The following is a 17,566-nucleotide window of genomic DNA, read 5'->3' on the forward strand; positions in this document are numbered from 1 at the left end:
TGATTATAGTGTATACTTGCATTTCATTAAAGTTACTCTCAGTTCTTTCTCTTTTCTGTGAGGTTAAATTAGAGATTACCTCTATGCAGCACTTATTACAATAATTGTTTATGATACTTGTTTTATCATCTGTCTTTAATGCTGTGTAGTCCCGAGCTGAATATGTAACTTTACACCCAATAACCAAGCAGACGTTATGGGTAACGGCACACACTGTTGGGGCCCTACAGCACAACTTTTGTCTGAGGTGTCCCAGCCCTTCCCCAAGTCAGCCAGCAGTGATTGCTGCCCAAGAGCCTGCTCTTCGCAGCTGATGAGGGTACCAGGCACAAAAACCAGCAGCACATTCACTGAAGTCAATGCCACTTCACACCTGAACATGTCGCTTGGTCTCAGCCCTAAGCTTGACTGCCCCAGGAGCGAAAATTCTCCAGGTGCTATAGAGCATCAACAAAGGTGTTCCAAAACTTATCTACTGGAAAATGTCAGCCATCAAAAGAAAAATTGTCAGAGATGATAGTCAGGATTTGTAGCAGTAGCAAAATCTGAGGAGAAAAGTCTATATGAACTAGATGATCTGACATTCCCTCTTGCACAGCAGTTATTATGAGGGATTGGAGTAGCTCATGCAAACATATGGCAATGACATTTTCCTATTGTCCTTCCTCCCTCTCCAGGGAAATGTGGGGCATGATGGTTTTGTGGACTGCCAGGAAACAGGACCACACAGTGCTTCGTGAGATGCATTAGGGATTGGTAGGCAAAGAGCTCCTCGACATGGACACAGAAAGACGGAACTAGCAGGGAGCCCACAGGTGCCCTCCTCCCTCCCTTGAAGGTGGGATGCTCTCTGGCAGATGAGAGAAACTAAGGGAAAATGCAACAGGAGATATGAAGCAACAACTTAATCCATCCCTTATGTCCATCCCAGCAGTCAGGAGGAAAATGGGAAACACTAAACAGGTAGCAATGGGAAAAGATATACTTCCTTAGCTCTCCCACGTGCCTGCAGTCGGATGAAGTGCACTGAAGTCATTTACCTCTGAGACAGAACAGTTGAGCTGGAAGATCTGCCCTTCTCCTTCGACCTGCCGCACACAGAGTTTGCACACCAGCTCCAGGGTATTCAGGCTGAACCTTTCCAGCGTGAAGGTGCAGTGCAGGTTCCTCTGGCATCCACTCCAGATGTGGTAAAAGGGAATCTCCTGCAAGAATAAAAAAGAAGCATCGTAAAGGAGGGATGCAGAACCAGGGCGCGGATGCTGTGTGACCAGAGACCATGGGCTCCATGCTACTGTCACTGCAAATGGTGGAGGGAAAAAAACCTGTCCACGGCACTGCAGCCTGGCACCGGGTTTTTTTTGAGCACCCTTGTATGTCACTGTATTTCTTTAAGCCTCACTGCTAGGATCCAATGTGAATGGTTTGTGCTTCTCACCTGGTATTTCGCCAGCAGTTTGCTCTTCCAGAGAGAGTGGGCAATGTCATGAATGGATAGGCGGAGGTTGTGGGTGCTTCCCTTAAAATGCAAAGCTTTGGGTTCCTCCAAAAGCTGCCCACCCATCTGCCGCTCCAGCTGGAGGACCTCCTGCAGTATGGTGATAACAAGAAGAAAGCTGTCAGGTTGCATCAAGACAACATACTGGTGTTCTGATTCCTCAAGACCAACTGCTCTAGACACTGTAACTTATATAATACAGAAAAAAAATGCACAGGCACTACAGAGGTTTGCGTCTCCCTGTGAACTCGAATTGCATTAGTGGATCTGAGCGTAATCCCCTTGGCCCCATCATGCAGCAGCAGCCCAGCAGGGATGCAGACACCCACGTCTCCTTTGGGAGACACAGTGTTAGCTGACATGTCCTATAAGCAGAAAGCTTAATCGCATGCAATTATATTGAACACAAAGACTTTGTATACAGGCGCTGTTTGAATACTGAAATAGAACAGTCTTCTCCATCACTCACCAAACTGGACATCTAATTTACTGCTTTGCTTTTGGAAGCTCTTACTTGCATACTGCTGATATGGGACCTGTGCATACTGCTGGTCCTTCAGCTTGCAAACTCCTGGCAAACTGCTCTGTGACAGAGTGGCACAGGAGAAAGCAGATGCCTATGCTGAGACTAACTGTCAAGGGGGGTGGTATCAAAACAAGAGCAAGACACTGTGATGGAGCATTTTGTACATATGAAATCATAGGTTCATGGTTTCTGAAATATTAATCTTCTAATCATAAGCTAGTAAGCCAAGAGTCTGGTCATTTTCTGCAGCTAAAAATAAATATATGCCTGTAACTAATGAGACCACAGTGGATCGTTGCCTACAAACAGCCTAATTGTATTCCACATGGAAGAAGCAGGTACAAAGGCACCTAGACAAGCCCCATTAGGAACCAACACAGCCAAACTCAGTCATATTTAATTACAAGAGCCAACCAACCAACCAGTCTCACACAGCCAAAGACAATCATGCATAGAGTGAGCACATTCAAGGAGTATGTGGGCACACAAAACTAGGGTGCCACCCCAGGTCAACTAAAGGAACTTCTGTTTTAGCTAAGCACAAAACAAACTACTCTTAATCACATTCAGGATCTAGTTAGCATACAAGAAAAGCCCCTGTCCCTGGCGAGCCCAGCACCTGGTAGATACTGAAGCTAAAATGATGTTCGTTTATCAGCCATTAGAGGAAAAGAAACAAAATCAGCAAACCTTTTAGATTAAGGTTATGCCAATGAATCAGCTCCAGCTTCTTTCCAGTGCCCTCTAATTACCTCATCAAGATGTCTAAAGAGCAATCGATATTAATTATCTGATTACTATAGATCTTCATTATGTCCAAATTACCTCCCTGGAAGGGCCAGAAGACAACTCGCAGCACTGTGTGAGCTAATTGCAGACACCACCTCTCAGGCACGTGGGGCACGGGAGCCGAATGACTGCTCCCGCCTGTGCAGCGCCAGCCCTGGGACCTGCACTACCATTGGGAAAACCATTGCAGCATGATGCTGCACCATCCCACCCACCAGATCTGGGTGGCTAGTTTCAATAGCCCACTTTTGGTAACCACCCTTGGTCACCGTAGCCCCTCTACATGCTCCAACTGGAGGATGCTGAACAGCCCATGCTTCTCCCATGCTGCTCAGCTAATTAATTCAGAATTAATTTGGAGACATGATTTGCATAGCCCTTGAAACCTGCAGGCTGGCTCTAGCCATACGGCATTTTATTTAGAGTACTGCTTATCCTACTGGCTGGAGCCTCTATGCCCTCCTGAGCTGAAATCCAAGCTGCGCGTTGCTTGTCCTATGCAAAGATAGCTCTGGCCACCTTCCCCATCGCCTCTCACCACCCCCGTGAGCTGGGACTTACGCTCTTACACTCTTCCTAGGAGAGGGAGCTGTGTAAAGCACTGTTCCATCAGCAGTGCCACCAGGACAGCCACAACCTGTATTTGGAAAGGGCTTCCTCATTAATGGGGCACAAACAAGCAATGGCCTTCAGTCTAAGCTGCTGTCTTTCTTCATTAGAGGGAAAAATAAATGTTAAATAACTGAAAGAAGATCACATGCCTGTTGTGCATTGGTTTTTTGGTTTTTTTTTTTGAGGACAGTTACCACTCAGCACGAGGTGTGTTGGGGGATGCCATCCTGCTACAGCCTGAAATCATACGCTCACCCCTGGTGCAGGAGGCAGCCGTTTCTGTGTGCTCAGCTGCTCAGCCCCTGCCATGCTGCCACACACAGATCAGATACCTCGATCTCAAAGCCATACATGAATAAACAGATGGGAATAAAGCAGCTGGATGTATTATTACTTTTTTTTTAAAGCAGACTAGCTCAAAGTGCAAAAATCAGCCTTAAAAAGAAGAGGCCAGTGCTCGAGGTCACAGCTACCCTTGCCCTTCCCCAAAAAGTATTTTTGTGAGCACGCCATCCGGCAGCTTTACTTGCTGCCTACAACTTTCTGACCTTCTCGAAATTCCTTTTAAAGTCAGGACCCGCTGGTCCAGCCCCATCTGGATGCCTTGTCCTGCACAGCCAGCGGTAACTGCCCGGTGAATGCCTTCCTTTTGGCAATGCCAAGGACCTCCTCCCAGCACGGCTGGGGCTGCTGTGGTGCCAGCTGTTGCAAAAGCATGTAGCAAACACCCCAAGCATTTTTTTCTTTCTAAATCATAGTCATATCTAAACCTGAGACACAGTTTGACTCTACACAACACCATTGCACAGGGCTGGTTTGTACACACACGCTCAACCCTTTCATCTTACGCATAACCCAGCAAGCAGACACCGTTCTGTGACCAGCTGCGCAGGTAAAGGACGCTCATCCTACCTGACCCTCAAGGCAGAATGGTGGGCACTTTTCTGAGAGCAAAGGCTACAGCTCCTGCGGAGGAGTCCGCACCATCTACCCCAACAGTGGCCAGTGCCTCCACCCAGACAGAGCTGCTGAAGGAAGAGGCTGCAGTACAGACCTCAGACTGCAGGAAGTCCCTAGACCTTTCTCCTTGGGCAGTAGTCCTGCCAGCAAAAGGTGTATTCAGGTAGAGGACCTGCTGCAGCAGGTGGCTAGAAGGCTGTGTAACATCAGGGAGGCTGAGGAGGAGTTTGAAAGCTGGTTCCAAGTGCAGTCTGCAGTGGACCTAAACAGCCAAAAACTCCCCCAACTGGCACACACAGAATGGACAGGGGCCAATAACGCAGAAGAATGGACAGTTGCAATGGCAAGGACCATCAGGAGGAAGAGATGTCCCCTGAAGCCTGAGGTGCCCTTGCAGAACCGCTTCACTGCTCTGCAGGCTGAAGAGGAAAGACCTGTCACATGAGGAGAGACGCTGGAGCTGAGTAAGGCAGCCTGATCTGCTCCCTGTGCAACAACCAGCACAACTAAGAAAAGGCAACGGGTAACAGTAGTAGGTGACTCCCTTCTGAGACATATGGAGGCACCAATCTGCTGACGTGATGCACTCTCTGGAGAGGTGGGCTGCTTACCAGGGGCTCGTATCAGGGATGTCACCGAGAAAGTACCAAGCCTCGTACAGTCCACTGACTACTATCCACTGCTGCTGGGTCATGGTCATGGTCACATGGGCACCACTGACACGGCCAGGACCAGTCTGAGGAGCCCTGGGAGTGACAGTAAGGGAGTCGAGTGCGGGTGGCTTTTTCACAATCCTCCCAGTCAAAGGGAAGGCGTTTGAAAGGGCCAGTCAAATCTGGTGTATCAACAAATGGTACAGGACCGGCGCCACAACCAGGCATTCATCTAGTTAGACATCTTCACTTTGAGAAACCTACTAGGGGCTGATGGGGTCCATCTCTCAGAGCAGGGGAAGAGCATCTTTGGTCATAGGCTTGCCAAGCTGGTGAAGAGGGGTTTAAACTAAAGTTGCCTGGGGACTGGAACCTCAATCCATCCCACTCCTACCAGTTTGATGCCAGTGCCAGCAATTGATGCCCAGAGCCTGGAGAAGGATCACAGATCAGCAGGAAAGCACCTGAAGAACAGCACAAATGCATTCCAGCCACTCCAGCCAGTAAGTCAGCTTCATCGGGGCCCAACTTAAATGTTTCTATGCAAACATGCGTAGCATGGGGAATAAACAAGAGGAGTTACAGACATCCTCACACCTGCAGGGCTATGATCTTACTGGCATCAAGGAGATGTGGTGGGGTTGAGTGTTGGAATGGAAGGACACAGGCTCTTTAGGGCAGGCAGGGAGGGGTGTCACCCTCTATGTCAATGACCAGCTGGAGTGCATGGAGCTGCACCTGCGGCTGGATGAGGAGCTGACGGAGAGCTTATGGATCAGGATTAAAGGGAGGGCAGGGACAGGTGACATTATAGTGGGGGTCTGCTTTGGCCCACCCAACTAGGAAGGCCAAGTGGATGAGGCCCTCTACAGACAGACAGGAGCAGCCTCATGTTCTCAAGCCCTGGTCCTCATGAGGGAATTCAACCACCCCGAGATCTGTTGGAAGGACAACACAGCAGGGCATAAGCAATCTGGGAGATTCCTGGAATGTGTTGATGATAACTTCATTCTCCAAGTGACAGAGCAGCCAACAAGGAGAGTTCCTATGTTGGACCTTGTTCTCACCAAGGAGAGGCTGGTGGGGAATGTGAAGCTCAAGGGAAGCCTTGGCTGCAGTGACCATGAAATGGTGGAGTTCAAGATCCCTAGGGCACTGAGGAGGGCACACAGCAGGCTCATTACCCTGGAGTTCAGAAGAGCAAACTTTGGCCTCTTCAGGGATCTGCTTGGTAGACTACCACGGGATAAAGCCTTGGAGGCAAGAGGGGACCAAGAAAGCTGGTCTCAAAGATTTGTGGGTGCTAGTTGATGAGAAGCTCAACATGACCTGGCAATGTGCACGTGCAGCCCAGAAACTGTATCCTGGGCTGCATCAAAAGCAGCGTGGCCAGCAGGTTGAGGGAGGTGACTCTGCCCCTCTACTCTGCTCTGGTGAGACCCCACCTAGAGTGCTGCATCCAGCTCTGGGGCCCCCAACATACAAAGGACACGGACCTGTTGGAGTGGGTCCAGAGGAGGGCAACATAGATGATCAGAGGGCTGGAGCACCTCTGCTATGAAGACAGGCTGAGAGAGTTGGGGTTGTTCAGCCAGGAGAAGAAAAGGCTCTGTGGTGACCTTATCGCAGCCTTCCAGTACCTGAAGGGGACCTGCAGGAAAGCTAGAGAGGGACTTTTTACAAGGGCATGTAGCAATAGGACTAGAGGTAATGGCTTTAAACTGAAAGAGGGTAGATTTACATTAGCTATAAGGAAGAAATTCTTCACTATGATGGTGGTGAGGCACTGGAACAGGCTGACCAGCGAAACTGTGGATGCCCCATCCCTGGAAGCCTTCAAGGTCAGGCTGGATGGGGCTTTGAGCAACCTGGTCTAGTGGAAGGTGTCCATGCCCACGGCAGGGGGATTGGAACTAGATGTTCCTCAAGGTCCCCTCCAACCCAAACCATTCTACGACTCTATGATTCTATGCTCTACAGTTAGTTTACTAGGTTCGGTTTTTTTAAACCTTCTCCTTCCCCAGACCTTTCATTTCCAGATAAATGCAATTGATACAGTCATAAGAGTTTGTGGCCAGCAGCTGCATGTGCTTTTCCTCCTGCAAATGACCAGATAGCTGGGGTTGAACCACATGGGTGGCCTTACAGTCTTGGGGCAGATGTGCCAAAAAGAAAATTAAAATGCACGTACTTTGCTGTAAAAAAGCAGTAGGCATGAATGGGATGGTGGCCGCCTGACTTTGCTCACCTTTCCTCATCAAATTACAAGCTCACTTTGGGGTCTACCTGCAACAGAAAGCAAGGACTGGCCTATTGCTCTCCCAAATGTTGGCTGCAACTTCTTAGGTGAAAGATGGTCCCTCTGTGTTGCTCAGCAGCTCTCCTGATCCCTTCTGCTATCGCAGTGAATCAGATTAACTTTACCTCACAACGCTCCCCACACTCTATTAGAAACAAACCAACAGCTCTTGAGTAACACCTAATTGGATTCCCCCAGCTCTGACTGCATTAGCTGTCTGTCCAAGGCCCCTCCGAGTCACTTATTATTACCTCAGGCCTTGACAAACCCGTGGAAAATTCTATTACACAGCACAGGCATAAAACCATCAAGACTTTCGAAGCTTGATTGCTACAAAAGATCCTTTTCACTTTTTTTGAAGAGGAAAAACAAAAGGGAAATCAGACCAGGGAAAATAATTGTTTCTAAAATCCTGGTAACACCAATGCATTGGCAGAGGCCAAGCTCTCAGGCCCTGTACGGACAAAATTATGCTGAAGTTACAATATGCCTGCTTCAACCCTTATACTTTACTGCCTTTCTTACATATAGCAAAACAGTATCCCCCCACCTAAGCCTAGGCAGGCCGGCCTTGATATCAGATAGTACTGGGGAGGAAAACAGAGCGTGCAGTTCACAGTGATGGAAATCACTGCTCTGAAAAACCCAAACATCTCCCAGCCAGCGTATGTGGGTTTGAATCCCAATAATTCCCACGTGGAGCTGAGGAAACAAAAGCATATACAGCACCAGCACGACTCTGCTTACAGTCAGGCTTTGAACTTGTTTTGTTGCCAAGAGGCATTTGGGAAGTTGCACTGGCTACGATTAAAGAAAATAAAAAACCCCACCTTTCAATAACCTCCATTCTTACATGTGCAGTTGGAGCTACATTTTCCATAAGTGCATCTATTATAGATACCATCTCTATAAATACAGGTATTTATAAAAAGAAATAGCGAGTATGGTTATCTATCTGCTCATCTGTAAGTAGTGAGTGTGTGTTTGTGTGCGTGCCAGAATTACGCAGTGAGAATAAGGTTATATAGTTAGAGATAGCAACAGCTTTGGTTTATTTCAGTTGCGAATTCCTAACACAAAAAGCTGTGCACAAAGAGGTGTAATAAAGCAGTATGAAAGCAGGCAGTGATTAACAGCCCAGAAGCTTCTTTTATCATTATCAACTATTTACAAAGAAGCATTTATATGTTTCCCCATCTCTGGGGAGCTGGCACTTAGCATTAAAAATACATGAATAATGAATGAAGCCCTGTGTACCTTATGGCCTTTTAATAATGCAAAAATCTTAGGATTCGGGATATGATACAGGTAAACAAAGGGGGAAAAAAACAGGTAGGCGGAAAACAGTGTGAGATCTCTATGCAAAGGACAATTTACAGCGTGTGGGGGTTAAATTGTAAAACAGCAGCTTGTTGTCAAGGTCTTCTGATTGGAAAAATAACGCAGGGAGCGAGAATACATGAAGCAGAGGGTCTAGTCACCACTATGGCTGCAGTCCTATGAGAGCTGGGGAGGGAGAGGGAAAGCGAGCAAGAGAGCAAAAACCACCTTAAGGGCATCCTGCGTGTCATCGAGGCAGTAGACCCGGATGCTGTACTCCAGCGAAGAGCAGGACAGGGGTCCAAAGATGGCCAGTTTGAGACGTTTGGCTGCTGCTTTGGTGATTGACTGTCCCACCAAGGCATATGTGCTGAGGGTTTCTGTCAGGATATGGCAGGCCTCTGGGTCCAGCTGGATATAGCACGGAGTGGTGAAGTTTTCCTCCCCGACCACTACCACATCCTAAGGGAGAAAGAAACCAAGTTAGAGTCCCAAACCCTCAGAGCTGCTCTCCTTTGAGACAGCAATGCCCTTTTCAAGCTTGGATGATGCACAAAGTCCTTGCTGTTTGCACCTTAGATTAATCAGGATTTAAAATTCCTGCTTCTGGCTTTTCTCCTGCATAGATACAGGGAGGTAATGATTTCCATGGGTTGCTGGTGGAAGCCTCCTCTTGTCCTCACTCCCCTAAGATTTCAGGTCTTTCCTCTGGGCCCTGCAGCAGCTTTTAAAGCCCTGCACAGACTTAGGCAAATAATGAAAATATCACCAATACTTTATGAAGAAGATATTGCAGAACTAATCATTCAGGGACCACGATTTAACATCAATAGTCACAGGCGTGTTCAAGAAATAACTGCCCTTCACTTGCTAAGCATGACAATAAGGAGTTATAAAAACTCAAGGAAGGGAAGTAACCCCTACGACGGCCAAATGCCACATCTACATGAAACATCACCTGCTGTGTCATTGGAATAATCCTCTGTGACGAGACTCAGGGTGAAGAAAAAAAATAGGTACAGCCTGAATGCAGAAAACCTCCCTACCCTGTGTATAAGGGAAACGAGCTTCCCTGCTAATTTCTCCATTCAACCCTGTGAGTAATATCCTGCACGCAACACAAGGTGCTTTGAATGGCTTTGAGAGAGAGCGGAAGTGAAAAGGCTGCAGTGGATGATGGCCACCTCTGGCAAGCCACCAAGCACCACATGACGCTTGGCACAACTCCTCTGTTTCACCCCCACTGCCTGGCAGGCCTGCAGCTCAACGTACACATCTGGCAGCTGAGCAGTGTGTGCTCAACTGAAATTTGTTGTTAAGCTTCGGGCATCTAGTCTCAGGAAAGGCAACATGCCATGTTTGCAGGGGTGGCACAATCCTTCTGGAGGGCAAGATACTACTGCGCTGATTGCACCTTCCTACAGCAGCAACCGGCTCTGGCAGGAGGTGCTGGCCCTGAGCGATGCTGCAGGGGTTTGCATGCATGTGTACGTGTGTGTATGTGCATGCGTGCATGCACGTGTGGGGCTCAGCTTGGAGGATCTGCTCCAGAATTGAGCAGAGGAAGAAGATCACTATGTGATGACCCTGTGGATGCTGCGGAGGCTGTGCTGGCACCAGACCACGTGGATGGCCGGCAGAGCAACTGCTCTGTCAAGGGCAGGAGGAGGACGGGGGAGAAAATGAAGAGGTGCCAGTAACACACAGACACAAATAAGGAACATATGTGCGGTGCCAAGAGTCAGGCCGGTGGGGTGCAGATTAGTTGGCGAGACAGACTCGTGTTCGCTGCACACTCCCACCCAGTGTGAGGAAGAGCCAGTGCCACAGGCAGGGGACAAAAGCAAGAGCCTTTAGAAGGTAATGCTGGACACAGCACTCTTGCTGCTGTCAGCCCAACTACCTCCAAAAGCCACCCTGCCCTCATTAAACCTACCAGTAGGAGAAGGTGCCCTTGCCAAACTAATTATGTGAGACCAAACTGGTGGCAGCAGGTACGTAGGACCACAGAGCTGGAGATGAAGCCTTTGCCAGGATGGCCCAGCCTTGCTGAAAGCGTCACTTTATGCTCCAGTTACAGTGGAAGATGTGCTGGCCCAGGGCCTCCTCCTGCACTACTGGCAAGGAACCACTCCAGGCTCCCACCAAGCCTGCTTTCCCAGGACACTTGTGCAGCTCCTGACTTATCAGAGAGCAGAGCTGGATCCTGGCCGCATGAACTGAATCAAAGTGCGGTCCACCAGCACATTAGGAAGGAAAAAGAAAAGAAAAGTAAGGCCTACAACTTTTAAGCTGGCTGATGTCTTGATGCTGAAGCAGGAGTTCATTTGCAGCATTATTTTCACTTTCTTGATAACAGATTATAAACCAGGGGAGTTCAAACTCCTCCATAAAAAACATTTTCTTATTTCTAGAATTGAGTCAGAAATTATGTCCAGCCAGTTTTTTTTCCTTTTTTTTTTTTTTTTTCCTTTTCTCTTCCTTCTCTCCCCATGACATCAGCACAAAATCCTATCACGACCAAAAGCTCAAGTGTCAAAATCCTGTGATCAAGGCTATTTCATGGGAAATAGCCAGAACTAGGAGACACCAAACTTCCCCAGGACAGCACTTCTGTATAGGCACCCGGCAGCTTAGACACCTGGTACACTCCTGCCTGCCCACAGCAGCCACGCAGCTCACACGGCAATCCTGAAATGCAGGCATCCCGGTTTGGAAAGGCAGCTGAAGGATTAGCAGAGAGCCCTGCATGCAGTCAGCACACAGGCTGGAGCTCCGGAGCCTCACCTCCCAGGGCCCCTGGGCAGCCTGCTGCTTCAGCTGGATCTGCCAGTCCTCCGTGTTCGGTTCTGCGCAGTGGTGCATGGTTAAAATGACGGGCCGAGTTAGCAGTGCTCCTGGCGGGCCGCAGCTCACCACCGGCGTCAGCAGCGTTTGGCTGTCTTCTACAGGCGGCCTGACAACAGGACAGAAAGATGGATACATTAAGGGAGTTGAAAAAGGCAAAAAAGGTACATTCAGGTAGGTAAAACCAAAAAAATCCTTCTCTTAAAATAAGAGATTGTGCAAGCAAAGGATGGGTGGGTTGGTTTGCTTCGTTTTGTTTTCCCAAATCCCAAAATGTGGGGCTTCTTTTGCCAAATATTGCTCCTTTGTCAAAATGCAGGTTTAGGTGGCAGCGGATTACAGACCACACTTGCTGAGAACCCCCCCAATCTGAAGGATCCTTGCAGACCATATGCAGAGGCTTTATTTCACCCACTGCTGAAATGTGGTCACTGCTGCATTTGGCAGTTGTTTAGCAGCATACAAAAATGAGCAGTGGCTTGTGTAAGAATTATTTACTGTCTGGACAGAGAAAATTGAACAACAAAGGAAGAGACTGAACTAATGAGCATGTCTGAAACCTCGTAAGTGGTACACAGCACATCTGAGACGTGCAGTTTGGGTTCAGAGCCATCACCAAAACGGCTGATACTCCGTTTTACTTAAAAGGCATTCAGATCTACTAGAGTGGCTTTTGCAAACATGCCTGCAGGGAGCAGGTGTCACTGGCGGCAGGGGAGAAAGGGCAAACGGATGGTAAGGAATAGTGCAGAGAGCAAAACGTTCATGCAAAGCCTGAGATTTCTAGTGATAACCTGGAGCTGTTCAGTTAAAAACGTGGGTAACATCCAGCACGTTTGCAAAGCCAGAAACTAGGAATGAGTGGTATGGGAAGTCATACAAATATATAGGATAGATTGCATATACTGTAGTTTGTAAACAAGTGTGTGTATGTGCGCATGTGTGAACTATCCCAGACCAACTGCGGAGGAGCTTAAAATCAGAGGAAGCATGACTGACTTTAACTATCCCGACATCTGGTGTATGACAAATACAGCTGAATGTGCCTCATCAACTGCCTCTCTAAATGATACAGAGGACAAATTCATGATCCAGAAGCCAGCAAGCAGGAGATTACAAGTGTTTGATGTGATCTGCACTTAAACTCCAGATCTGCCCACGGGACCTCCCATCTTCTGCTCCAGCGAAAGGTTCAGTCCCCCGTTGCATTTACAAATACTTGTGTTTACATCTGTATTGGCCTTAGTGGAATCAACTGAAACAACATTAAATACTGTTTATTTTTCAAGTCCTTGCCTTTACCAAAAGAAAGAGCAAAAAAAAAAGTAGATGTAATCTTAGATAACATTTTCACGGAGGCCAAATCAGGACAGAAGCTGTTTTGATATCCAAATTATTGCACCTACTCTGGCTGTTGCAAAGATATGTCCACAGGCATATCCCAGTTTTGCCCACCTACTTGTCCCTGAATAATCCATTAATCCCACATAAAATGAAAGACAAACTTTTGAGGAATCCTTTTTCAAAGTGGGACAAACACACTGAAAAGTGTCTCTTGTTGCTACTTGTGAGAGGTTTTTATAACATTTGAGAAAATAAAGGTCCGGCATAGAAAAGTTTAGATCTATGCAAATCAGTAAATCCAGATGACATGCATCTGTGGAAATTAACTGATGAGTTTACTAAATGACTTTACAATTGTTTCTGAAAAGCCATGGACTGGAAATAAACAGCTGCCATAGCTGCCTTTCAAAAAAGATGTAAAATATTACAATCTGGACAGCTATCATGTATTATGCTGGTTATTTTAGCCTAACAAACAGTACAGAGAAGAAATGAAACATTAGCAGATAGAGTACCTAGTCCAGTTCCTCTAGCATGCTGTAGGGATCTCTAGATTGAGATTAAGAAGATCAGGGGTTGCTCTCTTGCAAGGCTGAACTGAATATATCATTGGGCAGTTTTTGACTAAAATGTTGGCTCTTTTTCAGACTCATTTACTTGAGGGGTTTTTTTTTTGTAAGAAGCAACAAGAATCTTAAAAATCACTCACAGTGTGGTGGTAGTTTTTAAAGGTCATCTACCCCCTGCATTAATGGATATTTGAACACTCTCCTACAGTCTAATTCAAGAAATTTCATAAAACATAATGTCTTATGAGAAAGATCTTTCAAAATTACAATATTTGTTTGAAAAGCTACAGATATGACAAGCTATAGACTTAATCATCTGGTTAACCTAGCTTCATCTAAAAGACCACTGACCCATGAAGAAGGAAGGAAAAAAATGCAAGTTATCATAGTTTTTTGACTGAATTAAAAACCCAGCAGTCAAAAAGAATATAGGAGAGAATATATCATGACTGCCATAAAAAAAATTCATACAGTGTCTTTTAAGTGAAAAATGAGTTAAAATTGACAAGAATCTGAGCACTGATGCATGTGGTTAAAAAAAGCGAAAAGGTCATTAAAATAGTATGGTACTGATAAATCATACAGCCTAAAGTTGTCTTAAAGCAAAATTAAGTTTAGTCACTGCTGCGTAACAAAATTTCGTTAGCTGTTAAATTTTAGGACTCTGATGGAGGGCATCTTTCTGTGCCGCAACATTTTATATCTGATTAGCACAAGTATAAAAAAATGATGCAGAACACGAAGTCGGGAGGAGCTCCAAGTCAGCAAGTGAGGTGGGAAGTGGATAAAAGCACACAGAAGACATGCAAAAAATAGAAAGTCTTAGTATTTTTTTCCCCAAGTTGGTAAACAGCATCTTTGTCACCAGACTTATGAGGTTTATTGCAAAGTGGATGAGATATGCACGCTCCTGACCTGAGCGTTCATGATACAGGAAACTCTGACGAGCAAAGAGAAGAAAAATGGGTTGATTTTGCAGCCCCCAGTTGCCAATCAGGCACACACCTGAGTCTGGCACCACAAAGTTATGGAACTCTGCTGCTCCCAGTGACTCTCCTCCACCACCCACCTCATGCGGATACTGACCCACCTCATCTCTCCCCCAATTTCGGGACTGCAAGTGACGTTAACTACTTTAAGCCTTTAAAAGCTGAGATATAATGACTTGCAGAGAAGTTCTTGAGTGGTGTGAAACACGGGTCAGTGTCACTGAATGGGTGAAACCTCAGCTCTATTGAAGTGAATGCTAAACCTCTCCCATGAGGCCAAGACTTCTACTCACAACATGGAAGGCAATGCAAATAGCAACACAATCATTAAGTTTACAGATAACAGCAAATAAGGAACTATTGCCAGTAACAATGAGAGCCATAAAATAACGTAAAAGATCCAGAGAGGGTAAAAATATGGGTAGGAAATAAAATCCTATTAATTGTACAGCAGTTCACGCTTCCAGAGCGAAACAAGTTCCAAACATGGTTATTCAGTAGCAAAGAAAAGCAGCAGAAGTGAGAAAGATCTCAGGTGAGCTTACTGCAGCACAGCAGGCGTCAACTTGTAAGATGACACAGTGGCAAAAAGCAAATCTGATTTCTGGGGCTGTGCGCGGGACAAGGCATGTCAGAGCACGCTGAGGTGAAATTTCCTCTTCTACCCAGCTCTAATGTGGCTGCAGATAGCAGCGTGCTTAGGGACTACAGCGAGACCTTGGAAATAAACACCTGAAACCCAGAGGAATGACGCTAAACCACAAGATGGCACGTACAGCAGAGAAGTACCCTACGACAACTGACAGGAAAAAGGAACAAAAATCTCTTGACAGATCTTTTCTTATTTCTGACTGTTTTTAATTTCCATTTTAAAACAAAAGGATCATGCTTTACTATAGCTAATGAGAACAGAAACAGATGCAGTAGACAAGATATATTATACAAGAGATATTAATCTTTCTGCTTCGAGGCATAAACCCAACACTAATTGATAGGATTAGTAAACAACAAATTCCCCTGAAGACAGGTTATTGTGTAGTCATTCATTACGAGCAATTTTCTACCTTCTCCCGGAACAGGTGATGCAGCGCCAGCAAAGCCTAGACAAGTGCCTGTTGTAACCGAGTACTGCGATTTCTGTGCTATGGATCGCAGGAGATCCAGCACATACACAGATGCAGGGAGCATACAAAGCAAGGGATTTATCTCCTCTAAAGCAGAAAGATCTTCGAGCACAGATCTTCGAAGCTGTGGGCCAGAATCTACTTCTAGGCTGTTACCCAAAAGAGAACCCTAAACCGAAATGCCAAAAAACCCCATCCACATGTGCTTCACTTCAGGCTTGCAGCAGTCTTGGGACGACCGATTAGATGGGACTGGGCATTCAGCTGTGCTACTACAACTCCAGAGACACTTCACTGCAGGCAAAAGAGATGTTTTTGTTTTACAAAGATCTGAGTGAGACTAAAATTCAATCCCCTGTTTAGCATTGCTATTAAAAGGCGCTAACAGGAACTGAAAGGTCTTCAGATATTTTTAGATGTTGTCCCATCCTGCACCGCTTATCAAGAACAGTCACCTTTTATTTAAAAGGAAACAAACATTTATTCACTATTTCTGGTCCCTTCGCAATCAAATTTGTGTTTTTAATGGGATTATTCATTCAAAACCGTCTCCCTGTAATAAGCCAGACCATATTCATTAAGGTAGCTATCAGACAGCAGATGTGAGCACAACTAGAGAAATCTCTGCTCCTCAGTGGGCCTACATTGCGCTCCCTGGCACTGTGCGTAGATGTCACAGGCAACCACAGCAGCTCAGGAACCACAGGACGGAGCAGGGAGAGAGGACTGGCTAACTCATAGCAACAGATGGCAACCCTTCTACACAGCTTAGCCAAAAGTCAGAGGGTAGACATTGTATTTCTCCTTTCATTGCTGGGGCTTTATTTTTAATATGTGCTCCTTCTTAAGTTTCAGACTTCATATTCTTGACTGACCCTGGCTTTTCTGCTAGTCTGTCTTTGGAATGAAAATTATCTGAAAAGTTTTCTTTCCCTTCTGCTCATACTCTAGCCTTTTTTGTTTTGAATTTTCCAGTCATAATGACTGGCACTTCATGCAATTGTCTTCTGGAGTTGCAAGGTAGTTTTGTTTATGCAACTGATATACAGGAAATACAAGGAAAGTGGAGAAACGAGATGTGGAAGGCTTCAGTTTCTTTTATTTCACATCACTAAGCTCAGATTTTAGTGGTGAAAAAGGCAACATTGCTCCTTGGATCAAACTCATTGATCAGCTGTGTGACTTTAATATAAAGCCTGTACATACACTGTGAAACCACTGATCCAAATCCTGACAAGGCTCAACCAACTATTCTCTCTTTTAAGGCAGCTAATTTGGAAGTTGCACAATTCATGTGTTTTCCATCAAGATCTTCAGGAGCACTGCTTGCTCCGTTCTTCAGGGTTGTCACATTTTGTGGGCATGGCAACATCCGTTTTCATTTGCATCCTCTCCTGTGTGATGGATTATACAGGAGTGTCCTTCACTGTGCCATATTTAGTGCAGTTCTTGCCTCTGATTAGAGCATGCAAGAGTAGTTCCACCTAAAGCTGTGCAAGCTCGGCAGGGGTTCACGTGGGAATGCGGGAACTGCCATACGAAATCAAACCAGTGGTCCATCAAGGCCCAGACCCTGTCTAGCACTGACCAGTGCCAGATGTTTCCAAAGGAAGCACACAGCTCCACTAATTTAGCTCACAGCTAAATTTGTTTTTTAACCCAAGGCAGTCAAGAGAATCCCAAATGTTGGAGGTTTATACTCATGCTATTTAATCCTTAATCATGTAAGACCTAGGTTCTCACAGGTGCTCAGGGGAATAGGCTCTTGTCGGGTACTGGTCACAACAACATGTTTATTTTATAGATGAAGAAGGTACCCCTCCTTGCAAATCTCAAAGTCAGTGATACTTCCCCAGGCTAAGGGAGAGAGCATCTGATGACCATTGAAAAAACCAAGGAGCTTCAAGACAGAAACCTGCAGATAGTTATAAAGTATTCTCATAGGCTTGTATGTATCTATATACACACACATACATGTATGTGTACAAACACATGTATATACATAGATATCCTTTTCCCCACTGTAGCTCCTTCAT

The 17,566-nt window shown here is 46.0% G+C and overlaps 1 protein-coding gene across 3 annotated transcripts in view; it reads right to left on the minus strand.

The window, feature by feature from the left end:
• The window catches only part of UNC5C (unc-5 netrin receptor C), a 275,298-nt gene that overhangs the window by 14,243 nt on the left and 243,489 nt on the right, over nucleotides 1–17,566 (minus strand). For all 3 annotated transcript variants that reach the window (XM_064449976.1, XM_064449975.1, XM_064449977.1), the window contains 4 exons: nucleotides 11,445–11,613; nucleotides 8,886–9,119; nucleotides 1,439–1,588; nucleotides 1,041–1,205 (listed from right to left, as the gene is read on the minus strand). In XM_064449976.1, coding sequence (XP_064306046.1) covers nucleotides 1,041–1,205; nucleotides 1,439–1,588; nucleotides 8,886–9,119; nucleotides 11,445–11,613 — 718 coding nt within the window. The remainder of the gene's footprint in view (nucleotides 1–1,040; nucleotides 1,206–1,438; nucleotides 1,589–8,885; nucleotides 9,120–11,444; nucleotides 11,614–17,566) is intronic.

The sequence above is a fragment of the Phalacrocorax carbo genome, chromosome 4, assembly GCF_963921805.1.
Source record: "Phalacrocorax carbo chromosome 4, bPhaCar2.1, whole genome shotgun sequence".
NCBI lineage: Eukaryota > Metazoa > Chordata > Aves > Suliformes > Phalacrocoracidae > Phalacrocorax > Phalacrocorax carbo.